Genomic DNA, 22,516 nt, shown 5'->3' on the forward strand with positions numbered 1-22,516 from the left:
AGGCTATCACATGAGAAGAAAAACTGCCCTGGTTTCATTGCGAAACGAGGGGCAAAAGATGCATCTTCTATCTCTGAGATACCACGGGAACAGAGAGTGGAAAAACAAAACTACTATATTCCAGCGGACAACTTTTTACCTCCAAAAGACAGATCCCACTACTCAGAACAAAGAAGAGAACTCTCTTTGCAAACACTGAACCACTACCACATAAGTGGAATCAATAGGACCCCTAGACCCTCTCACTCCCCCCCCCCCTCAGGAGTCCCTCCAATCAAGGAAAAGAACACTGGATGAGGAATGGTACAAGCACCATCGCCAATCGGATATCGAATATCTTGGACACAGATCAACCTCTGGTAGGCCTAGACTACCAAGATCATCAAGCGATCACAGGGAGCTGTCTACTAGGTCCTATCACAGTTGTGAGGATGACACCAGAAGATCACCCAGGGTATGGAGAGAGAAGCCTTCTCCAAGACCAGAAAACTCAGAAACTTCAAGATCAAGGTGGCCACCTCTTGAACGAACTATCTCTTCAGCGGAGGTGACTCCACCTCCACCCCCTCCGATACCGACAACATAAGAGGTTCTAGGGGAGTTAAGAGAAGTCACGGTCTAATACATAAACTGTGCAGATCCCACAGAAAGTGCTGTAAGGAGACGTAGAGTCATGCAAGGTGAAGAGAGGTATTTAATAGCTGAAACTGGAAACCGTATAATAGAGGCAGCTGTTTTATCGCAGCAAGCGTACCTGAACTCCTCTGATAATCCGGCTGGAACTGCTCTAGAAGATCATCCTATCATCTCCCTCCCTCTGACTGATATAACACAAGGGGTAACATCAGCTCCAAAGAAGAAAAGGGGTCGAACATCCCTCCAAAAGGCCCAAAACAAAAGCCCTTTGAGACTCTCTGGTGCAAAGTCTAGTAAGCGCAACTTATGTCTGGCTCATAACTCACCTCGACGGAGAACACCACTAGAGGGAGGCTCTTCTGTTGCTCGAGGCGAAACCAGCAACTCGGGTCCCAAGGCTCTGCCAAAACAAAAGGTTAATACCTTTGAGAACAGATCACAACCATCTTCAAGCAAAAGGGCCCCAAAAACAACTATCATACCTGCAATAGCTAAGAAAAGGGTGGATTTTCACAATCCACCAGCTCTTCTTCCTTCAAAATTCTGAGTTGGAACTGTTGTGGGTTGGGGAATCCCATAACAGTCCAACGACTACGCGAGATGTAGTCCAAAATCTAGCCAGAAATAATATTTGTCATGGAGACAAAAAATCTCGATGATAAGGTCCTTAACTCTCTGACTAGTATAAATCTCCAATTCCACCACCTTGTGTCTCCCCACAGCCCAGGAGGAGGAGGAGGTCTAGCTCTGTTCTGGAAACAAGAGGTTGAGGTCACAGTCATATCAAGCTGTCCAAATTTTATAGACACAAAAATCAAAGCCGAAGGAAAATTTTTTTTTGCCACATTTGTGTATGGAGAGCCGGATAGAGCAAAAAGAAAACTTATCTGGGACACTTTAACACTCCTAGGACAGAGCAGAAATGAACCTTGGTACCTGAGAGGAGATTTTAACGATATCATCGAGGCATCCGAGAAGCAAAGAGGCCCTGTGAGACATGAAGGAACCTTTGTTGATATCAGATCCTTCATGGCAGAATGTGATCTTTTTGACCTCCGCCATTCTGGCAACTTCTTGTCATGGAGAGGGAAGAGAAATGATCACCTGGTTTTCTGCAGACTAGATCAAGCCATGGCTAATGGATTGTGGGCTGAATAGTACCCATTTAGCCGATGCGAATACCTAAATTTTGAAGGTTCGGATCACCGTCCTCTAATCACCCAACTCGACCTAACCAAGAGAAGGAAGAAAGGTATCTTTAGATACGACCGCAGGCTCAAGGAAAACTCAGAAGTAACTAAACTTATCCAAGAAGCTTGGAGTTTTGATGATCAAGAAGAACTGGAAGAAAATATCAGGTGGTGTCGAACAGAGATCATTCTTTTGTCCAAAACTCATCACCTTAATAGCCGACAACTGATCGCAGATCTTAAAGAGAAGCTAGAGGCAGCAATGACCAGCACATCTGTGCCCCAAGATGAAATATCTTCCATTAATAATGCCATGCTCTCTGCCTATCAAGCTGAAGAGAATTACTGGAAACAAAGAAGTCGTCAGTTATGGTTAGCTCTTGGAGATAAAAATACAGGATAGTTTCATGCTACCACCAGAAGCAGAACAGCTATTAACAAATTCTCGGTCATTGAAAACACTGAAGGAGCTGCGGTGCATGAAGAAACTGAGATCCTAGAGGTTATTACTAAGTACTTCACAGAGATGTTTACCTCTCTCCCCGGTGAAAAAACCAGTCTTGTCAAAGAAGCAATCAAACCGTGTATATCTCTGAAGTCAATGACTCTCTAATAGCTTTACCTTCCCCTGAGGAAATCAAAAGGGCATGCTTCTCTATTCACCCGGATAAAGTTCTGGGGCCTGATGGTTTTTCTGCGAGCTTCTTTCAAACCAACTGGAGTATGATGGGAACTAACATCATTCTGGAGGTCCAATCCTTCTTCTCCTCTACCAACCTGCAACAGTCCATAAACAAAACTCACACAAGGCTGATCCCAAAAATCCAAAGTCGTCAGAAAATAGCAGATTACCGACCAATTGCTTTGTGCACCGTCTTCTACAAGATCATTTCCAAGCTGCTGTCTAGACGACTCCAACCAATCCTGCAAAACATTATCTCTGAGAACCAATCAGCATTCGTTTTAAATAGAGCAATTTCAGACAATGTTATGATAACACACGAGGTTCTACATTATCTAAAGACTTCAGCAGCCACAAAAAGATGCTATATGGCTGTAAAGACTGATATGAGTAAAGCCTATGATTGACTAGAGTGGGATTTCCTTGAAACGGTTATGCAAGAAATAGGATTTCACCAAAGGTGGATAAGGTGGATTATGCAATGTGTATCGACAGTATCATACACTTTCCTCTTGAATGGAGCAGAACAAGGTTAAGTCCAACCTCTTAGAGGTATCCTTCAAGGCGATCCACTCTCCCCTTACCTGTTTATTCTCTGCGGTGAGGTTCTTTCGGGTCTCTGCCTTAGAGCACAACAGGATGGACGACTCTCTTGCGTGAGAATAGTGCTAGGATGCCCCAGAATCAATCACCTCCTGTTTGTAGACGACACTATGTTCTTCTGCCAATCTGATGCCCGTAGTTGTGCAACCCTGCTGAATATCCTACAAAAATACGAGAATGCATCAAGCCAAATGATTAATAAGGCAAAGTCGGCAATTACTTTCTCCTCCAAAACAGGGGAGGACACAAAAGGTGAGGCACAACAAATTTTAGGTATCCAAAAGGTAGGTGGTTTAGGAAAGTACCTAGGCCTACCTAAGATGTTTAGAAGAAAGAAACGTGATCTGTTTAACCAAATTATAGACCGTAGCAGGCAAGGTTCACGTAGCTTCTCTTCTAAATGCCTCTCTTCAGCTGGCAAGACCACCATGCTCAAATCTGTCCTCTCAGCCATGCCCACCTATACGATGTCCTGCTTTAAGTTGCCTAATTCCTTATGCAAAAGAATTCAATCCGCTTTGACCCGCTTCTGGTAGGACTCATCTGATGGCAAAAAGAAAATGTCGTGGATCGCTTGGTCTAAGCTAACAAAGTCAAAGAGAGACAGGGGTTTAGGGTTTAAAGACATTACCAACTTTAACGACGCCCTCCTCGTAAAAGTGGGCTGGAGGATCCTGAATAAACCTGAATCTCTCTTAGCAAGAACCCTCCTAGGTAAATATTGCAATCTGACTTTCTCACCTGTCAAGTTGCTACAACAACCTCCCACGGCTGGAGGGATATTTTCATAGGAAGAGACCTTCTCAAGTCCCAATTGAGTAAAGCCATCGGCTCGGGAGCGAACACTTCTGTATGGTCTGAACCCTGGATCTCTCTGACTTCACTAGTTACACCTATGGGACCACCACCAAGAGACTCACAAAATATGCAAGTGCAGGATCTCATTTGCCCTGTCACGAAGAGTTGGGATCAGGATAAGATTCGCTAAACCATACCTTGCTATGAAGATGCAACCCTCCTTCTTAGGCCTAGTACCTTTGATGCCCCAGACCGTTACCTCTGGCTAGCTACTAAGTCAGGCGAGTACACAGCCAAGTCAGGACATCATGAAGCATCGAATGGACTAAGATACCGCCCTACTCTAGATGCAACTCTCAAAGAATTTCAATTGGATCAATTGTGTGTGGAATCTACGCTGCTCCCCAAAAGTTAAATTCCTTCTCTGGAAAGGCCTAAACAATGCACTACCAACTGGGCACAATCTCCAGGAGAGGAATATCAATCCGGAGGCTCGCTGCCCCCATTGCAACGATCAAGAATCATGCTTCCATTTGTTCTTCAACTGCCCCTTTGCCAAACAAGTGTGGAACCTGGCCCCCTTCAAACTCTCACCAAACCTAGATCTAATTACCAATATGCGACAAGGAGTTGAAGCAACGAACAATCTGATATGTCTTCCTCCGACGGGAATCAACCAAGGACCTCTATCACCGTGGATCCTGTGGGGATTATGGACCACCAGGAACAAAAAGATATTTGATCAGAAATCTTTAAGCGGAACAGAAACCATCAACATCGTCGTCCAACACGCCCGTGAATGGCAATCAGCCCAAGAGCCACCTCTGCAGATCTCTCATTTGAAACATATATGTCCAAATCCAGCTCACTCTACAACCACGATCCAATGCTTTTCAGATGCAGCATGGCGCGGGATTAGGTTGGATCTTTCTCAATCGCCTCTCGAATCTGATGACACAGGGCCAATCTTTGGCAAAATACGTGAGCTCCCCTCTAATGGCAGAAGCCTTAGCTCTCTTCTCTGCTATCCAGCACGCCCTCGATCTTGGATTCAACAACATCTCTTTTGCTTCAGCTTCGCAACAGCTGATCAAAGCACTCAACTCAGAGCCCTTCTCAAAGGAACTCTACGGGATTCAACACGATATCCTGCTTTTATCTTTCGATTTCGATGTCTGTAATTTTCATTTTGTTAAGAGAGAAAACAATAGAAGAGCTGATGAAATAGCTAAATCGGCTCTTCTATCCCACCCGGTCTGTACCACTTAATTATCAATTGAAATCACCGATTCGACAAAAAAATAAAATATCACATATACAATTATAGAAAATGAATAATCGTGTTAAAGAAGACTCCAAATAATCGTGTTATATTCCATAAGAAAGATTATACTACATAATAAATACGATGTAAATAGTCTAAAAGAAAGTTAACAAGAAACACAGTATCCACTCCAGTCCCTAATATGTTATGAAAGAAAAAAATTCCAAAATAAAAAATCTAGTCGAATTTAAAAAAAAAAAAAAAAAAAAAGAAAAAAAAATCTAGTCGAATATCCGAAAAAACGAGAGATTGGATCCAACTAGCTTAGAAGTAACGATGGAGCAATGAGGGAATACCACAAGAGTATCTGTCACGGCGGTTAGAAAGCATTTTTATTTTGGAAACTTAAGCAATGTGAAAAGTAGGCCCAATTGAAATGATGGTATTCTTGACTAATCCAAGTCGAGTCATACATCATACAGAGAATTAGGAGATAAGCTTTGTTGTTTTCTCTTATGATTAACCCATTAACTTTTGTTGCTTTGTTAGTTTTGTAATTTTATGAACGATATCACAAACTTATTGCATTTGCAAATTGACTATTAAAAAGGACTACCACCAATAAGGATGATCTCTTGTGTAGATTAAAAAATACTTTCATTCAAAGACAAAAGAAACATATGTATAAACAAAAATATTCAAAAGGCAAACAAACGTGACAACGTAATAAACAAATGAATACTATTATACATATTCTATCACGATTTATATAAACCATGAATCTGGATTAGAAACTATATATGTAATCAGCTTCGTTATTTCTCTCTTCCGAATCGATGATGTAATCTCTCATCTTAAACATTCATTCATATAAAATCTCAGAATCATGATCAATCATGATGATCATATGTTAATCTTTCTTTTTTCTTCTATTAATCCTTGATCTCTCAAATTCTCAAAACTCCAATTCCTCCGCACTCCAGTGCTCCTTACAAGCTTTGGTTGTTCGGGCCGGGTTGGTCCATTGCTAGGGTTGGAACCAACAGGACCACTTAGCCTAAGGTGATGAATCTTTTTCACCTTCTTCATCTTCTGCGCTAAAGAAGATCCTGACCGTCCAATCTTCTCGTGGATCCTAGGGTTCAAACTCCCTGACCAATTTCTCCCACCAATAGGATCTAGTACACAACATGTTTTACCTAGAACATGATTGATCTCAACCGTTGGTGGTCCAGGACCAGAGAGATCAATCTCTTTGTTGGAATCTGTTCGTGGAAGGGCTTGACATGTTAGACAATTTAGGCTCATGGCTCTTTGCGATCTCCTTACGACGACAATGGAGATCAATAATGAGAGAGAGAGAGAGAGATAATGAAGAAGGAAGAGAGACTTTTGTTATATTTGATTACAATATGTTTTCAGTTCCATTTTAGAAAAGACTAACGAAAACTAATCTAATTTTAGTGAAATGTGTATATTTGCAAATTCGATTTTGGGTAAGATATTGCCCTCACACGTTTGTTAACAATTAGCTAGTATTAACTTCATAGAAACGAGAGTGTTTCGGTCTCTTTGGTTGTTGGTTAGTTAAAGACAAACTTTGTAATTATTAACCATAGTTTGTAGTCGTATTTTTTTTTCTTTTTCTTTTGAATCTACTTGTAGTCGTAATTTCATAACAAAACTATAGTGTGAACGAATCAGTGAACTATTATACAGTACATATCCAAAGATAGATTAATGAAATGAAAGATGGCTATTATTTCCTTTAAAGGTGGGTCGGTCAACTTTATGGTACTACATGAAACATATTTTTCATTTTTTTTAATAAAAAAAACTTAAGTTGGTGGTTTTTAATTAGAACTCATCAATGGTGGAGAAAAGTAGTTTTGTTTATCATTACAATAAATATTCTTCGTGTTGGCAGAAAATAAAATGTCTCACATTTTGGTTTAAACGAAAATTTAAGATTAAAAGCCCTTTTAAAATTAAGAAAAAAAATATTAAACCTACTACCAGCATACTTTTAAATTTAAATTCAATAAGGCGTCAATACTCAATACTAAAGCAAATTTTTAAAAAAAAAAGATCTAAGAACTTAGGTCCAAATTGCACTTTAAAGAAAATCTTGATTATCACCTAATATATACTTAAAGTTTTAAAACATATACAACCAAATGACAACCAAATGACTCATGTCTCCACATTTTCGGCATTACAAACAGTTTTCCTCATATCCCCTCAAAAAGATAAGAGCACTTTGTCCCTCACCAAAACCCATTTACGACCACTTATTTTTTCGTCAGCTTTTTTGGTACACTACAGTTCATAATTTTGGACCTTTATGTTTTATAAAGTTACATCTATAACCCAAAAGTTTTGCATACATAACTGACAAAAAATTTCAAACATAGAACCAAAAAACTTCAGTAGAATTTTTTATCTAACTTAATCTTACTCCATACATATATATACATACAAGTACAAACCAAAGATTTTTTATTATTATTTTACTAACTCTCTCTGGTCTGGTCTCCAACTTCGTTCTTCACTTGAGGCTTATGAAACACTACACTAAGAAACTAAACAAGTTCTCCTAATGAACAACAATATTAAACAACATGAAGCGAGTGATGCAAAATGGGATACTTACTACTTTACAAAGAGAGATCTTTTTGTGTCTAAGATCATACAATTACACTAGTCTTCTCATTTCTTCAATACGCCAGCTTCGTTCAATAGTTTTCTCCGACTTTGGTCATTAAGGCAACTTTGAGCTGGTCATGATTGAAAAACTGGCTCCCCATCTTCACGGTAGCTTGTTGAATCATCAAATCATTCACAACGGATAAACTCGCATGATTCACTTCCAAATCCAACTCCTTAAGCGCTTCCATGAATCTAGCACCTGGATGATCCTTCTTGCTACATTGTACACGTATCATCACATCCCAACCTATGATCTTCACATCAATCTCCATCTCTATCGACGCATCTTGATTCGAACAGTTTCGTTCTCTACCCCTCGACCCTCCTCCGCCTCCTTTCCCTTCCTTGTTTACCCCATCAAGCCGCTTCTGAATCTCTTCTTTATCGATCTCCGCCTGTTGCAGCTTCGACTTAAGCTCATTGATATACGAAATAGCATCTGCAAGAAGAGAAGCTTTATCCATCTTGGAAACGTTAGGAACCACAGCTCTCAAAGAGTAGAACCTCTGGTTTAACTTCTCTCTTCTCTGCCTCTCTGCTTCAACGTGATTCAACGGCTCTTCTCTTCCATTCGCCGGTTTCCTCCCACGTTTCCTCGGCTTCTTCTCCGGTGGCTCAACAACAATCGCTTCCTTAACAACAGATGCTTCGAGATCAGAATGATCCGAGTCACCAGATTTAGCAGCGGATCGAACCACAGTGCTAAAAGAAAGCATCCCTTCATCGTTGTTACTCCCTTTAGAAACGGGAGACCTCTTCTTCTTGTTACTCTCATTGTTACCACAGAAACTTAAAGTCTCGTTCGACTTCAACCCACCTTGAAAGTTCCCATTTTGATTCAACCTAGAGCTCGAAAAGTTCAACTCTCTCTCACCAAGACACGAACTTTGACGATTATGATTCTCAACAGAGCTTATATCATTCTTCTCAAGCTTCGAAATCTGATGCGAATCTGACTTTGAATTAGAATTCGAGTGATTACCATTATTAACCCTCGCCGGAGACTCGACTCCGGTGTTCGTCGCCGGCTCACTAATCCACAGAGCTGGATCGTTCTCACCTTGATCTGGGTTGAGATTAAAACCCCAAGAACAAGCTTCACCACCATTGTTACCACCGTTGTTGGAATTAAACAAGCTATTAACTTTATCCATCAGATCTGAGCTTTGGCTAATAGCTTCCGAGGAACCAAGCTCAACGACGCCGTTTTGAGCAGCGATACACACCATCGTCTTCAACCCATAAATCTGACCTTGACCAGCTCTTTTACAACCCGACCCGGTTAAAGCACCCGACCCGGACAACCAAATCACACGAGAGTTTAGGAAAGATTCACCGGGAAGTCCAACGCCGTTAGGGAAGCTCTGAGTCATCGAGACTAAGAAGAACCATTCAGTATCCGTGACTTCCTCGTCGTTTGATTCATCGGAAACTCCAATTCCGCCGGAGATTAACGAATTAAGCTCGCGGATCACTCTTTTCCGATGCTCTTGCTCCGCCGTGTTGGTGTTGTTCTTCTTCTTCTCTTTGTCTTCTTCTCCTTTGTAGTAACCATCACCCCAACCGAGGATCACAGTGTTGTCTCCCGTTGATGAATCGAAGTCGTGCGAGATCTGCCAGAAGATAGCGTAAGTCCAGTTCTCTCCGGCGGATTCTATCAAAGCTTGGAGACGTTGTTGGAGAGTGTCTTCGTTGAACTGAGGAGGAAGAAGAGATTGTGGTTGTGGTTGTGGTTGTGGTGGAGGAAACAGAGATGAGTGCTGGTTTGTTCCGATGAAAGCTTCCATCGCCGCCGCCGACGCGTCATCGTCGCCGGTTGTCAAGAAATTGATTGATGATGTTGCGCCGCCGTTCATGTGAACAGCCGCCGGGTTTGAAAAGGGTAAGACTTTTCCCGGTGAAAGGTGAAGACTTTTTTTTCCGGTGAGAGAGAGAGAGAGAGATGACGTGTTGGATGAAAAATCAAAAGAGGGAAAAGCTAAGCAAATGGCGTTTAGTGATTGTTTGGAGCAGATGATTCTCTCTTTTTTATTATATTTTTTTATGTATATTACAACTGTAAATTAATTAATAATTGTTTTTCTGACACATATTAAAAAGCTTATAATATGTGAGAGTTGTAACATATTATAAGACAATCAAAAAAATATATTTTTTGGTTAACGGTTACGAAAAAAAATAAAAAATACTACGAATTATTTTTTTTTCTTTTGGTTGACAACAAATACAGCGAAATTAAATATTTCATGGTGTGATAATTTTTGTTTGATGAATTTAATCACAATTATGATATTATTCGGTTTGCACCACACATAAACCTGTCAGCATATTTATTTTGGACATACATTGAGAATTATGTTTTGTGTAGCCCACTTTAATTGTTTGGCTCCTCTGTGTAAGAGAGTGGTCGTGTCTGCTTTCCATTTTGTTTTGTTTTGTTTTTTTCTTTTTCTTTTTATTTTGGGATTGGAAACCACTTTGATATTTTAGTCATGGCACATTTTTTTCCCATTAACAGTTAGATATTTTATCGTTTTGTTACTGTTAATTTATGATTTTTAAAAAGTTACCCATGGTAATGCCAACCAATAACTAAATAAAAAATATCCCTACACAAAAAAAGAAAAAAAAATTAAAAGAAAGAAGAAAAGTATTGAGTGAAAAAGACAACATGTACAGTGTTCGATGGTTTTAATCACGATGGCTAACGATGATCCTCCACTTCACGTGATTCTCGTGGATGATGTAATTATAAAAGACTTTAGACCCACTCACTAATTAACTAATAAGATTAATTGACATTACATTATAAAGTAATCCGTATATATCTTTTAAGTTCTTGCCAGATTTGCAAGACATAATCAACATGTCACTAAAACAAACAATGTATTAAGCAAAGTGTTTCTAGAGGAATTGGTGTACTAGTTACGATAACTTAATTTAATACCTTAACATGCTTCCATAAAATGTCCATTTTGTTGGAGTTAACAATTATATTACCTTTTTATGTATAAAACAGTTTTCATCTTTAGAATAATCGCAAAATAGGTTTTAATGTTGAAATTCAACAAATCGATTGTAATACAATGTTTTAAGTTAACAATTTTGTGTTTGTGGTTTAGATTTCAAGATAAGAAAGAAAAACCGAGAAAATTCAAAGGAAAGGTTTAGATTTCAATGAGTTTTTCGACGATGGATAGATTGAGAATTCAGAGGTACATTTTTCAATTTGGAATTTAGATGATGGATAGAGCTAAGAACTATTGTACCAAACTTATGATGAACAATATCCACTAATTTGTTTGTTTTTTAAAAAGAAAAACAAAACAAAACAAGAGCAAACAGGCTTCTTTTGACTATTGGGCCAGTAAAGCCCATATGATTTAGTATTGCGCTAATCTAATGTTATGGCCTTCTCACAATATCAAATTATCATAAAACGTAAAATATAAAATAAATAAAATAACCTTTTACATGTTTCGTAAGCAAAAAAAATAAAAATAAAAATCTGCTTTGTTGAAGAGTCGATCCATCATCACCATCTTCATCTTCATCACCACTTTCAGATTTTGGGGGAAAACATCTGTGAAATCTTCTCTACTTCTTCCTTTTCAGTTTTGTAATCAACTATGGCGACTGAGAATTTCGCCGATAAGAATGTTGTTTTCAGAAAGCTGAAATCGAAACCCGATAACAAGGTTAGGGTTTTATTTTTCCCATTCTCTTCGTATAAAATTGAATTGAATTTGATTTGGTTTCGATCAGATCTGGAGTTTATACGGCTCTAATCTTCCGATTGGTTTGTAATTTTGGGGTTTTTTTTACAGGTGTGCTTCGATTGCAGTGCGAAGAATCCAACTTGGGCTTCAGTTCCTTATGGGATCTTTCTATGTATCGATTGCTCAGCTGTTCATCGAAGTCTTGGTGTTCATATCAGCTTCGTGAGGTAAGCCTTTGATTCTCTCAGGAACACAGATTTAGCATTTAAACTGAACTCTGTGTGTTTAATTATAGCTTCAGGAACTTGTAGATTTCCACACTTCTTGGTTAGGGTTTAAGCTTTGATTATGCAGGACGATGTTGACTTTTATTTCCTCTTTCACCATTCTATATATAGCATTTTACTCTGTTGTAGATCTACTTGTTGAATATAAGACCATATTGTATACACATTCATTGTTTTTATGTCATTAGCTATAAATAGTTTTGTTTTTGTGAAGGTCGACGAATTTAGACTCATGGAGTCCTGAGCAGCTAAGAACAATGATGTTTGGTGGGAACAACCGAGCTCAGGTTTTTTTCAAGCAACATGGATGGAATGACGGTGGCAAAATCGAGGCTAAGTACACTTCAAGAGCTGCTGATTTATATAAGCAGACTCTTGCTAAGGAAGTTGCTAAAGCCATGGCGGAAGAAGCTGGTTTAACGGCATTGCCTTCTGTTGCTGCTTCTCAGCCTTTGGAGTCATCTAAGAACGGGGTTTCTTCTGAACATCCGACAAAAGAGAGTTCTTTGGTTAAGCAAGATGAAACTGCTGTCTCCTCTTCTTCGCCAAAAGCTTCTCAGAAAGTTGTGGCTAGTACTTTTAAGAAACCTCTTGTGTCGAGAAAGACAGGGAAGACTGGTGGTCTTGGTGCTCGTAAGCTTACTACTAAGGTAAAGATTTTCGTTTTTTTTTTATTAAAGAATGAAAGCTCGCGTCTTGTTTCTTGGTTTTGATTAGAGATTTTTCTCTATTGTTATGTAGCCAAAAGATAACCTCTATGAGCAGAAGCCCGAAGAACCTGTACCTGTGGTACCTGCTGCTTCTTCAACTAACGACACATCATCTGCTGGATCATCATCATATGCTTCTCGATTTGAGTACTTCGATGATGAGCAGCAATCTGGTGGGCAAACTGGCACACGAGTGCTTAGCCATGTTGCTCCACCAAAGTCATCGAATTTCTTTAACGAATTTGGAATGGACAGTGCTTTCCCTAAGAAATCAAGCTCAAGCTCATCCAAAGTCCAGGTTTAGAAATATGCTTTTTTAACAGGACCTAAGAAAGATATAGAAGTCAATTATCATATCCTCTTTGCTTAACGGTATTTTGCTTACTTAGGTTGAAGAAACAGATGAAGCAAGAAAGAAGTTCTCAAATGCAAAATCAATCTCCTCTGCCCAATTTTTTGGAAATCAGAATAGAGATGCCGATCTGGACTCAAAAGCTACCCTTCAGAAGTTCTCAGTATGTCCTAAACCTCTCAAACTCTATATTAACTTTTCTTTTAAGTCTCATTGTTGATACATACCTAATGCAATTACATATCTAACAGGGCTCAGCAGCTATTTCAAGTTCCGATCTGTTTGGCCACGGACCAGATGATTCCAACATCGATATCACTGCGAGCGAACTCATCAACCGGATTTCGTTCCAGGTAAAGTTCCGAGTAGGATCAAATTCTTCAGCTTTACTTGACTCTGCTTATTTACTTTTTACTTATTTTTGATTCATTCCACAGGCGCAGCAAGATATGTCATCTCTGGCGAACATAGCTGAAGAAACAAAGAATAAGCTGGGAACATTTGCCTCTAGTATATTCAGTGATCTTCAGGATAGAATGCTGTAAGAACACATACAGAGATCTTTTGATTTACAGAGGACACATTGTTGGATCTAAAATGCCATTTTTTTTTGGTTTGGTTTTGTAGTTGAAAGAGTTATTTTTGTGGTATGTAAGATGTTTATCTGGAATTTGATTATTTGATGGATGGTAGTATATGACTATATGTTGTAATGGTAAATTTGGTCAACTGAAAGCTGAAAAGGGTCATACGTAGTTTTTTTTTTTTTTTTTTTTTTTTGTCAAAATGTTTCAAATTTTCTGAAATTGTTTGCTAGATATTGTTTTTGCACTTAATACTGTCTGCAAAATATTGTAAAACATTAAGTTGAAATTAAAATACAGAGGTCAAAACTTATATAGCCAATCAAACCTTTTGTGGGAAAAGCAGAAACATCGATAAAAAGCGAGCAGATGGTTTTTGAGTCTTTGTTTGACCTTATCGGGAACTTATATTAAACAATTCTATTTATTTTCTTCTAATTTCTTGATAAAAACAATTCTAATTTTCACGGTAGATGGTTCTGGAAAATTGAGTTAGTTAATTTTGTTAGACCAAAAAAGTATTTTACTTGAAAGGGACTATAATTTGATGGAAACATAAAGAAATTTGGGCAACAATATAAAAAACGTTAAATTTGGGTAACTATAAATAAATAAAAAAAGATTAAATTTGGAAAACTAGATATAGAAAGGTAGAGTAATGTTTGAAAACTAGATATAGAAAGATAAACTAATACAGTTTTTAGGAAACAAATTGACAAAATAAATGATGGGCATACCAGTAATAAATAAAATGTTTGCAAAAAAAAAAGAAAAAATTTTGGAAAAAATTATAGTAATTAGATTTTAGAAAAATAATAAGAAAAGTTTTTTTTGCAAAATTAAAGTTCATAACAGAAATAAAAAAATATTAAATATCAATAAATTTAATTAAAAAATTAACAATCACAATTTTTGTTTCCTTATGTTTCCCTACCTTCTTCATCTATTTAATGGAAAAAAAACTTATAGTCAAATTATAAACTTGTTTAAAAAGAAAAAAAGTTTGGTGAAAGAGTGTCTGATAAGCCAACTCCAATTTACGAACCATGGTTGAGTTTGAGTTAACCATTTAACTTAATCTGTGTGTTTTACTAGATTTTTTTTTTTTTTTAATCTTTGGGGAAAAGGTCAAAAGAAACCCTAATCCCGAAAAAAATGGCGGCTTGATTTTCCCTCCTAATTCAAAACCTTTCTTCTTCTTTCTTTCACTCTCCAAATTTTCTCTATCTTCCCTCCAAATCGATTTCGTTTCGCTCTTATCTTTCCAAAATTTTCACAATTTTATTTTTTTGGAGCCAAACTCAAAACATTTTCATTACTTACGAAGAAGATGCAGAAACCTCCCATAACCAAAACCTAGCTTTCTACTCTTTTTTTTTGTTTTCCTCTTTCTTTCTCTTCCCCCCAGAAAATTTCGAGATCTGGGTTTCGTTGTTAATGGCGGAATCTACTGACCCACCACCTTCACATCTCTTATCTTCTCCTAATTTCGGTAAACCCAACAAAACCCTAGATGACTCTTCACCAACCGCGCCAATCAGAGACCTTGTCACTCACTCGCTCTCTATCTCGTCACCGGTTCGTCAGATCCAGCCTTATTCTCCGGCGAAACCAGATGGGTCTTCTTCAGATAAAACCCTAATTTTGAATTCAGAGGAAAACAGAGAGAATGGGTCTTCAGATAAAACCCTAATCACGCCTCAATTGATACCTCCGGCGAACAACAACGAGAATCTTCTCCAAATGGTGAGTACGTCTAATTCGTCGTATCTGTATTCTCGTCCTGAGAATCGTCCGCCGAGGAGGTACATAGCGAATTACGACTACCAAAGCGACGACGATGAGTTTAACAAGACCGAGCCAGCGAAACCTCTACCGTACTCTTGGTGGTATCCCAAGATTGAACCCACTGGTGTTGTATGTTTCTCTCTTTTTTTTTTTAATCTGATTTTGTAATTTTTGGTATCCGTTTAGCTTTATGCACAAAATTGAATCATGTTTGGATGTTGGTGTCTTCAGGGTGCTGGGCTGTATAACTCAGGCAACACTTGTTTCATAGCTTCTGTGTTACAGTGCTTCACTCATACTGTGCCTCTTATTGAGAGTCTTCGTTCATACGTACATCAAACCCCTTGCAACTGTAAGATGATTGATCTACGATGTTTTGCTTATCTGAGTTTGGTGTTTTGTTTTGTTCATTTTTTTTTTAATCTTATAGCTCTTTTGGGTTTTTAGGTGGCAACGATAAGTTCTGTGTTTTGCAAGCTCTTCGAGATCACATCGAGCTTGCTCTGAGGTCTTCAGGATATGCTTTCAGCATTGATGGATTTCGTAATAATCTGAAACGTATCCTTTTCGAGTGTATTTTTTGTTTTTGTTTATTTGTGTGCATAAATTTGTGTTTGAGGTTTTTCCTTGTCAATGGTTTCATCCTTAACCCATCTCAGATTTTTCATCTGATTTTATGATAAACCACCAAGAAGACGCACATGAGTTTCTACAATCGTTTTTAGACAAGTTAGAGAGATGTTGTTTAGATCCTAGGAATAAGCCTGGCTCTATCTCTTCTCAAGATTCAAACATTGTTGACAATGTCTTTGGTGGCAGTCTCATGAGTACGGTAAGAAAGCATTAATTCATTACCATTACTATTACTCTAGTGTTGAAGCAGTTTCCATATATATATATATATATATAATGACTAATGGAAATATGTTTGATATCTTCCTTTTTTCCAGCTTTGTTGCGGCAATTGTGATCACGTTTCAAACACATTTGAACCTTCTCTTGGATGGAGTCTTGAAATTGACGATGTCGATAACCTCTGGAGTGCTCTAAAATCATTTACATGTGTGGAATTAATGGAGGACCAGTTAACATGTGATAACTGTAAGGAGAAAGTTACAAAGGAGAAGCAACTTAAGTTTGATAAGTTGCCTCCTGTTGCTACGTTCCATCTTAAGAGATTCAAGAATGATGGAGTTACTATGGAGAAGATCTTCAAGCATATTGAGTTCCCTTTGGAGTTGGATTTGCTCCCTTTCATGAGCGGTAACCAGAATTCTGAGGTATGTGAAAATTTCAGACCTTTCTGTTTTTTGTAAATTTTGAGATGTTTGAGTCTTAACATACAATTTTGTTTCTTCAGGTTTCCACAAAGTATCATCTTTATGCCTTTGTGGAGCATATTGGGTCTAGAGCAACTTTTGGTCATTACTCCGCTTATGTGAGATCAGCTCCTGAGACATGGCATAATTTTGATGACTCAAAGGTAAATCTAATATAGTCAGTGATTTCATTTCATTTGTGTGGTTTAGTCCTCTCTCTGAAGGGTTTTCAATAAATTTTAACTTCGTTATGTATTTTTTTTGGAAATCTTGGCAGGTCACAAGATTTGGCGAAGATAGAGTTCTATCGCAGGATGCATATATATTGTTTTATGCAAGAGAAGGAACTCCTTGGTTTTCCAGTACTTTTGAGCAGCTGAAGACAGTGTTTGAAGCTACTCCATTAAACTTTTCACCAAAGTCAGTGCTTGATAACAGTTACGAGAGTGTTGGTAATTCCAGTAAAGCCTGCAACGACTCGGTTGGAGTATCGATCCCGGATGTAAATTGGTCAGATTTTTGCTGTCGTGAGCCTAAAGACGAAGTGTTCCATTCAGCCGAGTCTTGCAACGATGAAGATTCTTCGGCCATGATTGACGCTCTCAAGTCACCTGAGGCTGATGAATCTGAGAAACCATTTGCTGAAACCATTCAACAAAGAGAACCTGAGTCATGTTCAGCTGGGAACAAAGCTAACATCGATGAATCTGAGAAGTCACCTGCTGAGACCTCTCAACAGAATGAACCTGTGTCAAATCCAGCTGCCGACAGAGCTAGCACCGACGCCGCTCATGTCCCTCTGCACAAGGTTCAGAATCAAGACATATCTCCAAAACGCAAAGGTACTAACCCCTACTATGTATTTTTGATAGCTTAACTGTGGAAAATATTAAGAAAGATAGGAGATTCTGATAGGGTCAGATAAAGCTGTCCTTTAGTAATCTGTAAATCATCCGTTATGAGAAGAATCATTCTGAACCAGAACCTAGAACAAACGAGAGATTAATGATCTGTCAATAAAGCTCTTATACAGTGTGTGTGTAACTCTACGTACAGCTGATGAGAATGCTTCGCGTGGTGGTGCATACGAACGTAAGCCCAAGATTCAAAAACCAAATTCCCGTCCAAAACGCCAAGGTACTATGTGTTTTGTTTTGTCTCAGTTATTGCAAAAATGTGGAAGAGTTATATGTATCTAAGTGGTGAGAATACGAAAGATCCCAAGTCTGAGTGTGTGTGATTCTGTAACAGGAAGCTTTCAGATTCAACGTTCGCATTTGCAAACTAAGAACCAAGAAGAAACTCGTAGAACAAAGCCACTAGCCTTAAGAAGCAATGTTGCTGTAGATCCCAAAGAAAAAAGTATTGCTCTTTCATATCTCAGAAAGATTCAGACACCTCGCTCCCGGATGTTGGTTAAAGTTTTGGGTGGTTCTCCGATCAAGAAAAGGAAATTCAGAAGATAAATCTATTCTACTGTGAAGAAGAGTTTAGCTAGTGAGAAAAATGAAAAGTTGCTCTTTTTGTTTTTTTTTTTGTTTGGGGTTTTCTTGTGAATACAAACTCTGTTCGAATTTTGTTTTGAGGCTACCAACCAAAAATTCTTAAGGTTTATATATATATGAGTGTCAAAATGATTTATAGATTAAAGTTTCTAATAAATTATTTAACTCAACTCATTATTCAAGTTTTTAGGGTTGAATCAAACTCCAAATTCACAAAAGGATTAATCATCTTCACATACTTACATTCCAGCTAGTTGTTGGATTTCCTTGAATAACAACTGTCTCGCCCTTGTCATCTACATCATTCAAACCCACATTCTATCAACAACCAAATTCGAGACTACATGTGTCTGCTTTGATTCATACAAAAGCCATTAAAATCATAAAGGCCTAAATGGGCACTTGACAAAACAGCAAAGATAAATGGGCAAGGTTTTAAATGGGTAGCATATAAAAAGAGTCTAAAAGGGTAATATTACTAAATGGAACTAGAAGAAAAAAACGACAACCAATTTGAGACTACATGATCTGCTTTGATTCATACAAAAGCCATTAACACAACCAAATGACAATTCTATAAAGCCTATAACTAGAAAAAACAACACCAACCAAGTTGAGACTACACGATCTGCTTTGATTCATACAAAAAACGACTTCGATATTGTAATAATTTTGTCTCATACCTTTATCGTTAGTTGCATAACTATATAGCCGAGGGCCCGAGAACGAGTAGACGATAAAGGTTGGACATTGCTAAGAAGAAGACGACTTCGATACTTATTTATTACGTGAGATCCAAAATTATTACAATATACTACAAAACATTCAAATTGAGGTCCTCCAAATACATTTTTAGTGCTGACTTACCTTCTTCAACTTCTGAAACATCATCTCAGTCGAACAAATCATGTATCCTATAAAAAGTTATATCAACAAGTCAAAATCACAATCTTAAACATTTTAATAGAAATCAGATCATTCATCAAATTAAATACAGAAAATTGTTCTTGTAGAATTCACAAGATGTTTAAAGGAAACGCTTCTCTATATTCTTAAAAAAAAAATTATAAGTTTACTTTCAAGATAATTTTTTCTTTTTCGTGTGAAGTGGATGGAAATTTATTTCATTCATAAACTCGTTATTGTGAATTTTTTTATGGGTCGAATTGAGTTGGGTTAATCCATTAAACTTATCTCTAACATTGCTCTATAAATTATGCTTTTACTTATGATGTAAGACAATAAAATATTAAATTATTAGGAAATACAATACAACGTTCAATAATAATAATGGATACAAAATGTTTTGAAATAGGCATTTTAATTTGTATACCCCTCCACAAATCATATTTATTTCTCAGCCTTCCTTTGGTTGATCTTAACTTGGTTTCTTCATGGGGCATAGCCTCCACCACCGTGACCACCACCACCACCGTGGCCTCCGCCTGAACCACCTCCATGTTCACCACCGTAACTACCGCCTCCCCCTTCTCCTCCTCCACCGCCACCGCCATATCCTCCTGCTGCACCTCCTCCATAACCACCTCCTTCACCCCCACCACCTCCATAACCACCCCCATGTGCTCCTCCTCCACCGTAAGCTCCTCCTCCTCCACTTCCTCCGCCGCCACCACCTCCATAGCCTCCAGTACTGGCGTGAGACCCTCCCCCACCAGCTCCTCCTCCTTCACCGCCTCCGTAAGCACCACCATGAGCCCCTCCTGCTGATCCACCTCCACCTCCATGACCACCACCGCCTCCGTAAGCTCCACCTCCATACTCACTTCCACCGGCACCACCATGAGCCCCTCCTGCTGATCCACCTCCACCTCCATGACCACCACCGCCTCCGTAAGCTCCACCTCCATACTCACTTCCACCGGCACCACCACCTTCGCCAGCTCCGTCTCCATAACCACTAGCATGCTCTCCTGAACCACCGTAAGCTGATCCTCCACCGCCTCCGCTACCACCGCCTCCACCACCTACATGACCACCAATTGCACCACCAGCTCCTTCACCAGCACCAGCTCCATAACCACTAGCTCCTCCTTCACCACCATATGCAGCTCCACCACCACCACCGCTACCTCCACCACCACCACCGGCATGACCACCGTAACCACCAGCCGCTCCACCGTAACCACCACCACCTCCTTCTCCTCCTCCACTAGCATAACCACCGGAAGAAGCAGCTCCACCACCGCCTCCCCCATGACCAGCACCGCCACCACCAGCATACCCTTCGGCACCTCCATATCCACCACCGCCTCCTTCTCCACTACCACGCCCATAGCCACCACCACTCACTCCTCCATAACCTCCCCCACTAACTCCTCCAGAACCTCCACCACCACCATGTCCTCCACCGCCACCACCAGCATGACCAGCACCGTAGTTCAAAAGATTTCGGCTAGTGGCGTAGCAAATGCTAACACCGAGTATAAGAAAAAAGACAGTTGAGAAAGCTTTGAGAGAAACCATTGTGTTTGAACTTGATGAATAAAAATGACAAGACTAAGTGAGGTATTTATAGTAGTTGGGGTTTGGTATGTTAAGCCGTGTTCACTGTAAAAACACAGAGTGGTTAAAAGCACATGCGTACGACCAAAAGTGTAGATATACTGTCCCTACCATTACTCCTAATTTTGGTTTCAATTTCTTAGTTTCTCTCTACTTAATCAACATTTCTTCTAAGTTATAATATAGCAATCTCTACTGACTAGCTCGGACGTCAATCTCAATATATCGTCAAAAACAAGGTCCGCTCACATATGTATATTATTATCGCCTTGTATAAAAATTTAGACACTAGAGAGAGTACTTCAATCTTGGAATAGATGAATGATATATAGGTAGGAATGATCTATGGACTAGACGTAAGGTGAGTGACATAGATTGTTCCCGAATGAACTAGTTCGCGAATGCTTTAAATGGACCTAATGTCGTTTTGCTATTTTCTTTATAACATCTTCATCCATTTTCATAGGTGTAATTACCAAGAAAATTACACAAAATTGGTTAATTCTCTAACTGATCTTGAGCGAAATGCACATAAGAGCACGTCCTCTAAAACGCTTTAGCTGAATAAGTGAATAACTATACTTCTAGGTGAGTACTTTAACACATTTAGTAACCATACAATATAAGTCTTCAACTAACAACATGCAATTAGTTTGGTTTTTGGCACTATATGTATTAATTATTATGATTATGAAGGTAGAATGTCATTGATATACATCGTTTGTGTTGATAAAAATGGATTCAGCGGTTGTTAGAATATCATTAACAAGTCAGCCACTATACATATATTCTATATATATCGTGAAGTATAGTGTTGAGTTTCCCATTTGACTTGTTTCCTCTATTACTCAGTTAAGCTTTCTAACAACTCATTTATTTCCAAACCAAACCATCTTTCCTTCAGTCTTTTACTCTCACCTAAAACTCATGTTTTGCGTTTTTACGTAAGTGAAATTCTTAATGTGAAATTTTGAACCCAAAAAATCAACAAACATGTTAAAAAAAAAAAAAAAAAACTAAATTACTGCTGAATCAAATAGTTTGAATAGACTGTCTAATTTATACAAATAATATTGAACCCAAATTTGGTGATTTGATTAACAAAGCTATAGTGTTGAGCAATCCTCACCAAATCTTCAAACAACCCTATTATGAATTATCCTCAACCAAATTTATCCTTAATTCCTTTTATTATTTTAGCTTATATCTTGCACTACAGCTAAGCTCTTATTTTGTTTTTACATGAAATACTACACATGACATGTGCATGACTAATCAAAATATGGAACTTTCAGTAATTTAGCAAAACTGCTTTTTAAATAGATTACTACGTTTCGACTATGTCAACGTATCCTTCTTGTTTATCGATTCAACATTTTGTAGACTAGTTTAATACCAAAAATCTATAAGCTAAAAATTATTTTGATTACGTAAAATACATTATTCACATATATATATATATATATATATATATATATATATGCAGAGACTTATGTATTATAAACCCAATAAATGCATCGTAGTATTAAGACGAACTTAAAATTTCCAACATTTTTCGATGGGATCTTACTTCTAGAAGATGAAATCAAATCATGATTATTGTAATGCACGAAACTTCGGTACAAAATACATTTTGAATACAAAATAAAAATAAAGATTTTGGTAAGAGACTACTTATTATGAAAAACACTTGTTAGTTGTTAATGCGTATCTTGCGTCGTAGCATTGCCACTAAGAAGACCTATCAAGTTTTTGAGGATTTGGTGCTGTCCAGCCAAAGACCACTTCTCTACTTATTATGCTGTAGAGAATTACACTGATATAAAATAATAAATACAAAAATGAAG

At 38.2% G+C, this 22,516-nt stretch overlaps 5 protein-coding genes and 1 pseudogene across 5 annotated transcripts; 3 read left to right on the plus strand and 3 right to left on the minus strand.

Annotated features, from left to right (window-relative positions):
• Nucleotides 1–1,665: 1,665 nt before the first annotated feature.
• LOC147921322 (uncharacterized) lies at nucleotides 1,666–5,178 on the plus strand (annotated as a pseudogene).
• A 635-nt stretch (nucleotides 5,179–5,813) lies between these two features.
• Nucleotides 5,814–6,605, minus strand: LOC104760224 (uncharacterized). The gene has a single exon (XM_010483114.3). It carries the CDS (start codon nucleotides 6,479–6,481, stop codon nucleotides 6,077–6,079), a length of 405 nt encoding a protein of 134 aa, XP_010481416.1. The 5' UTR covers nucleotides 6,482–6,605; the 3' UTR covers nucleotides 5,814–6,076.
• Nucleotides 6,606–7,586: 981 nt separating this feature from the next.
• LOC104760225 (transcription factor MYC3) lies at nucleotides 7,587–10,104 on the minus strand. The gene has a single exon (XM_010483115.3). It carries the CDS (start codon nucleotides 9,736–9,738, stop codon nucleotides 7,909–7,911), a length of 1,830 nt encoding a protein of 609 aa, XP_010481417.2. The 5' UTR covers nucleotides 9,739–10,104; the 3' UTR covers nucleotides 7,587–7,908.
• Nucleotides 10,105–11,085: 981 nt separating this feature from the next.
• LOC104760226 (putative ADP-ribosylation factor GTPase-activating protein AGD9) lies at nucleotides 11,086–13,685 on the plus strand. The gene is made up of 7 exons (XM_010483117.3): nucleotides 11,086–11,580; nucleotides 11,710–11,828; nucleotides 12,103–12,538; nucleotides 12,630–12,896; nucleotides 12,988–13,113; nucleotides 13,202–13,303; nucleotides 13,388–13,685. Exons 1-7 carry the CDS (start codon nucleotides 11,512–11,514, stop codon nucleotides 13,493–13,495), a joined length of 1,227 nt encoding a protein of 408 aa, XP_010481419.1. The 5' UTR covers nucleotides 11,086–11,511; the 3' UTR covers nucleotides 13,496–13,685.
• Nucleotides 13,686–14,432: 747 nt separating this feature from the next.
• Nucleotides 14,433–18,316, plus strand: LOC104760227 (ubiquitin carboxyl-terminal hydrolase 21). Its single transcript, XM_010483118.3, has 9 exons — nucleotides 14,433–15,451; nucleotides 15,554–15,674; nucleotides 15,770–15,880; nucleotides 15,982–16,154; nucleotides 16,273–16,602; nucleotides 16,683–16,805; nucleotides 16,919–17,483; nucleotides 17,698–17,778; nucleotides 17,893–18,316. Exons 1-9 carry the CDS (start codon nucleotides 14,972–14,974, stop codon nucleotides 18,105–18,107), a joined length of 2,199 nt encoding a protein of 732 aa, XP_010481420.2. The 5' UTR covers nucleotides 14,433–14,971; the 3' UTR covers nucleotides 18,108–18,316.
• Nucleotides 18,317–19,380: 1,064 nt separating this feature from the next.
• Nucleotides 19,381–20,814, minus strand: LOC104760228 (uncharacterized). Its single transcript, XM_019239844.2, has one exon. It carries the CDS (start codon nucleotides 20,628–20,630, stop codon nucleotides 19,539–19,541), a length of 1,092 nt encoding a protein of 363 aa, XP_019095389.2. The 5' UTR covers nucleotides 20,631–20,814; the 3' UTR covers nucleotides 19,381–19,538.
• Nucleotides 20,815–22,516: the final 1,702 nt, after the last annotated feature.

This window comes from Camelina sativa, chromosome 18, assembly GCF_030686135.1.
Source record: "Camelina sativa cultivar CO46 ecotype springtype chromosome 18, ASM3068613v1".
Taxonomy (NCBI): domain Eukaryota; kingdom Viridiplantae; phylum Streptophyta; class Magnoliopsida; order Brassicales; family Brassicaceae; genus Camelina; species Camelina sativa.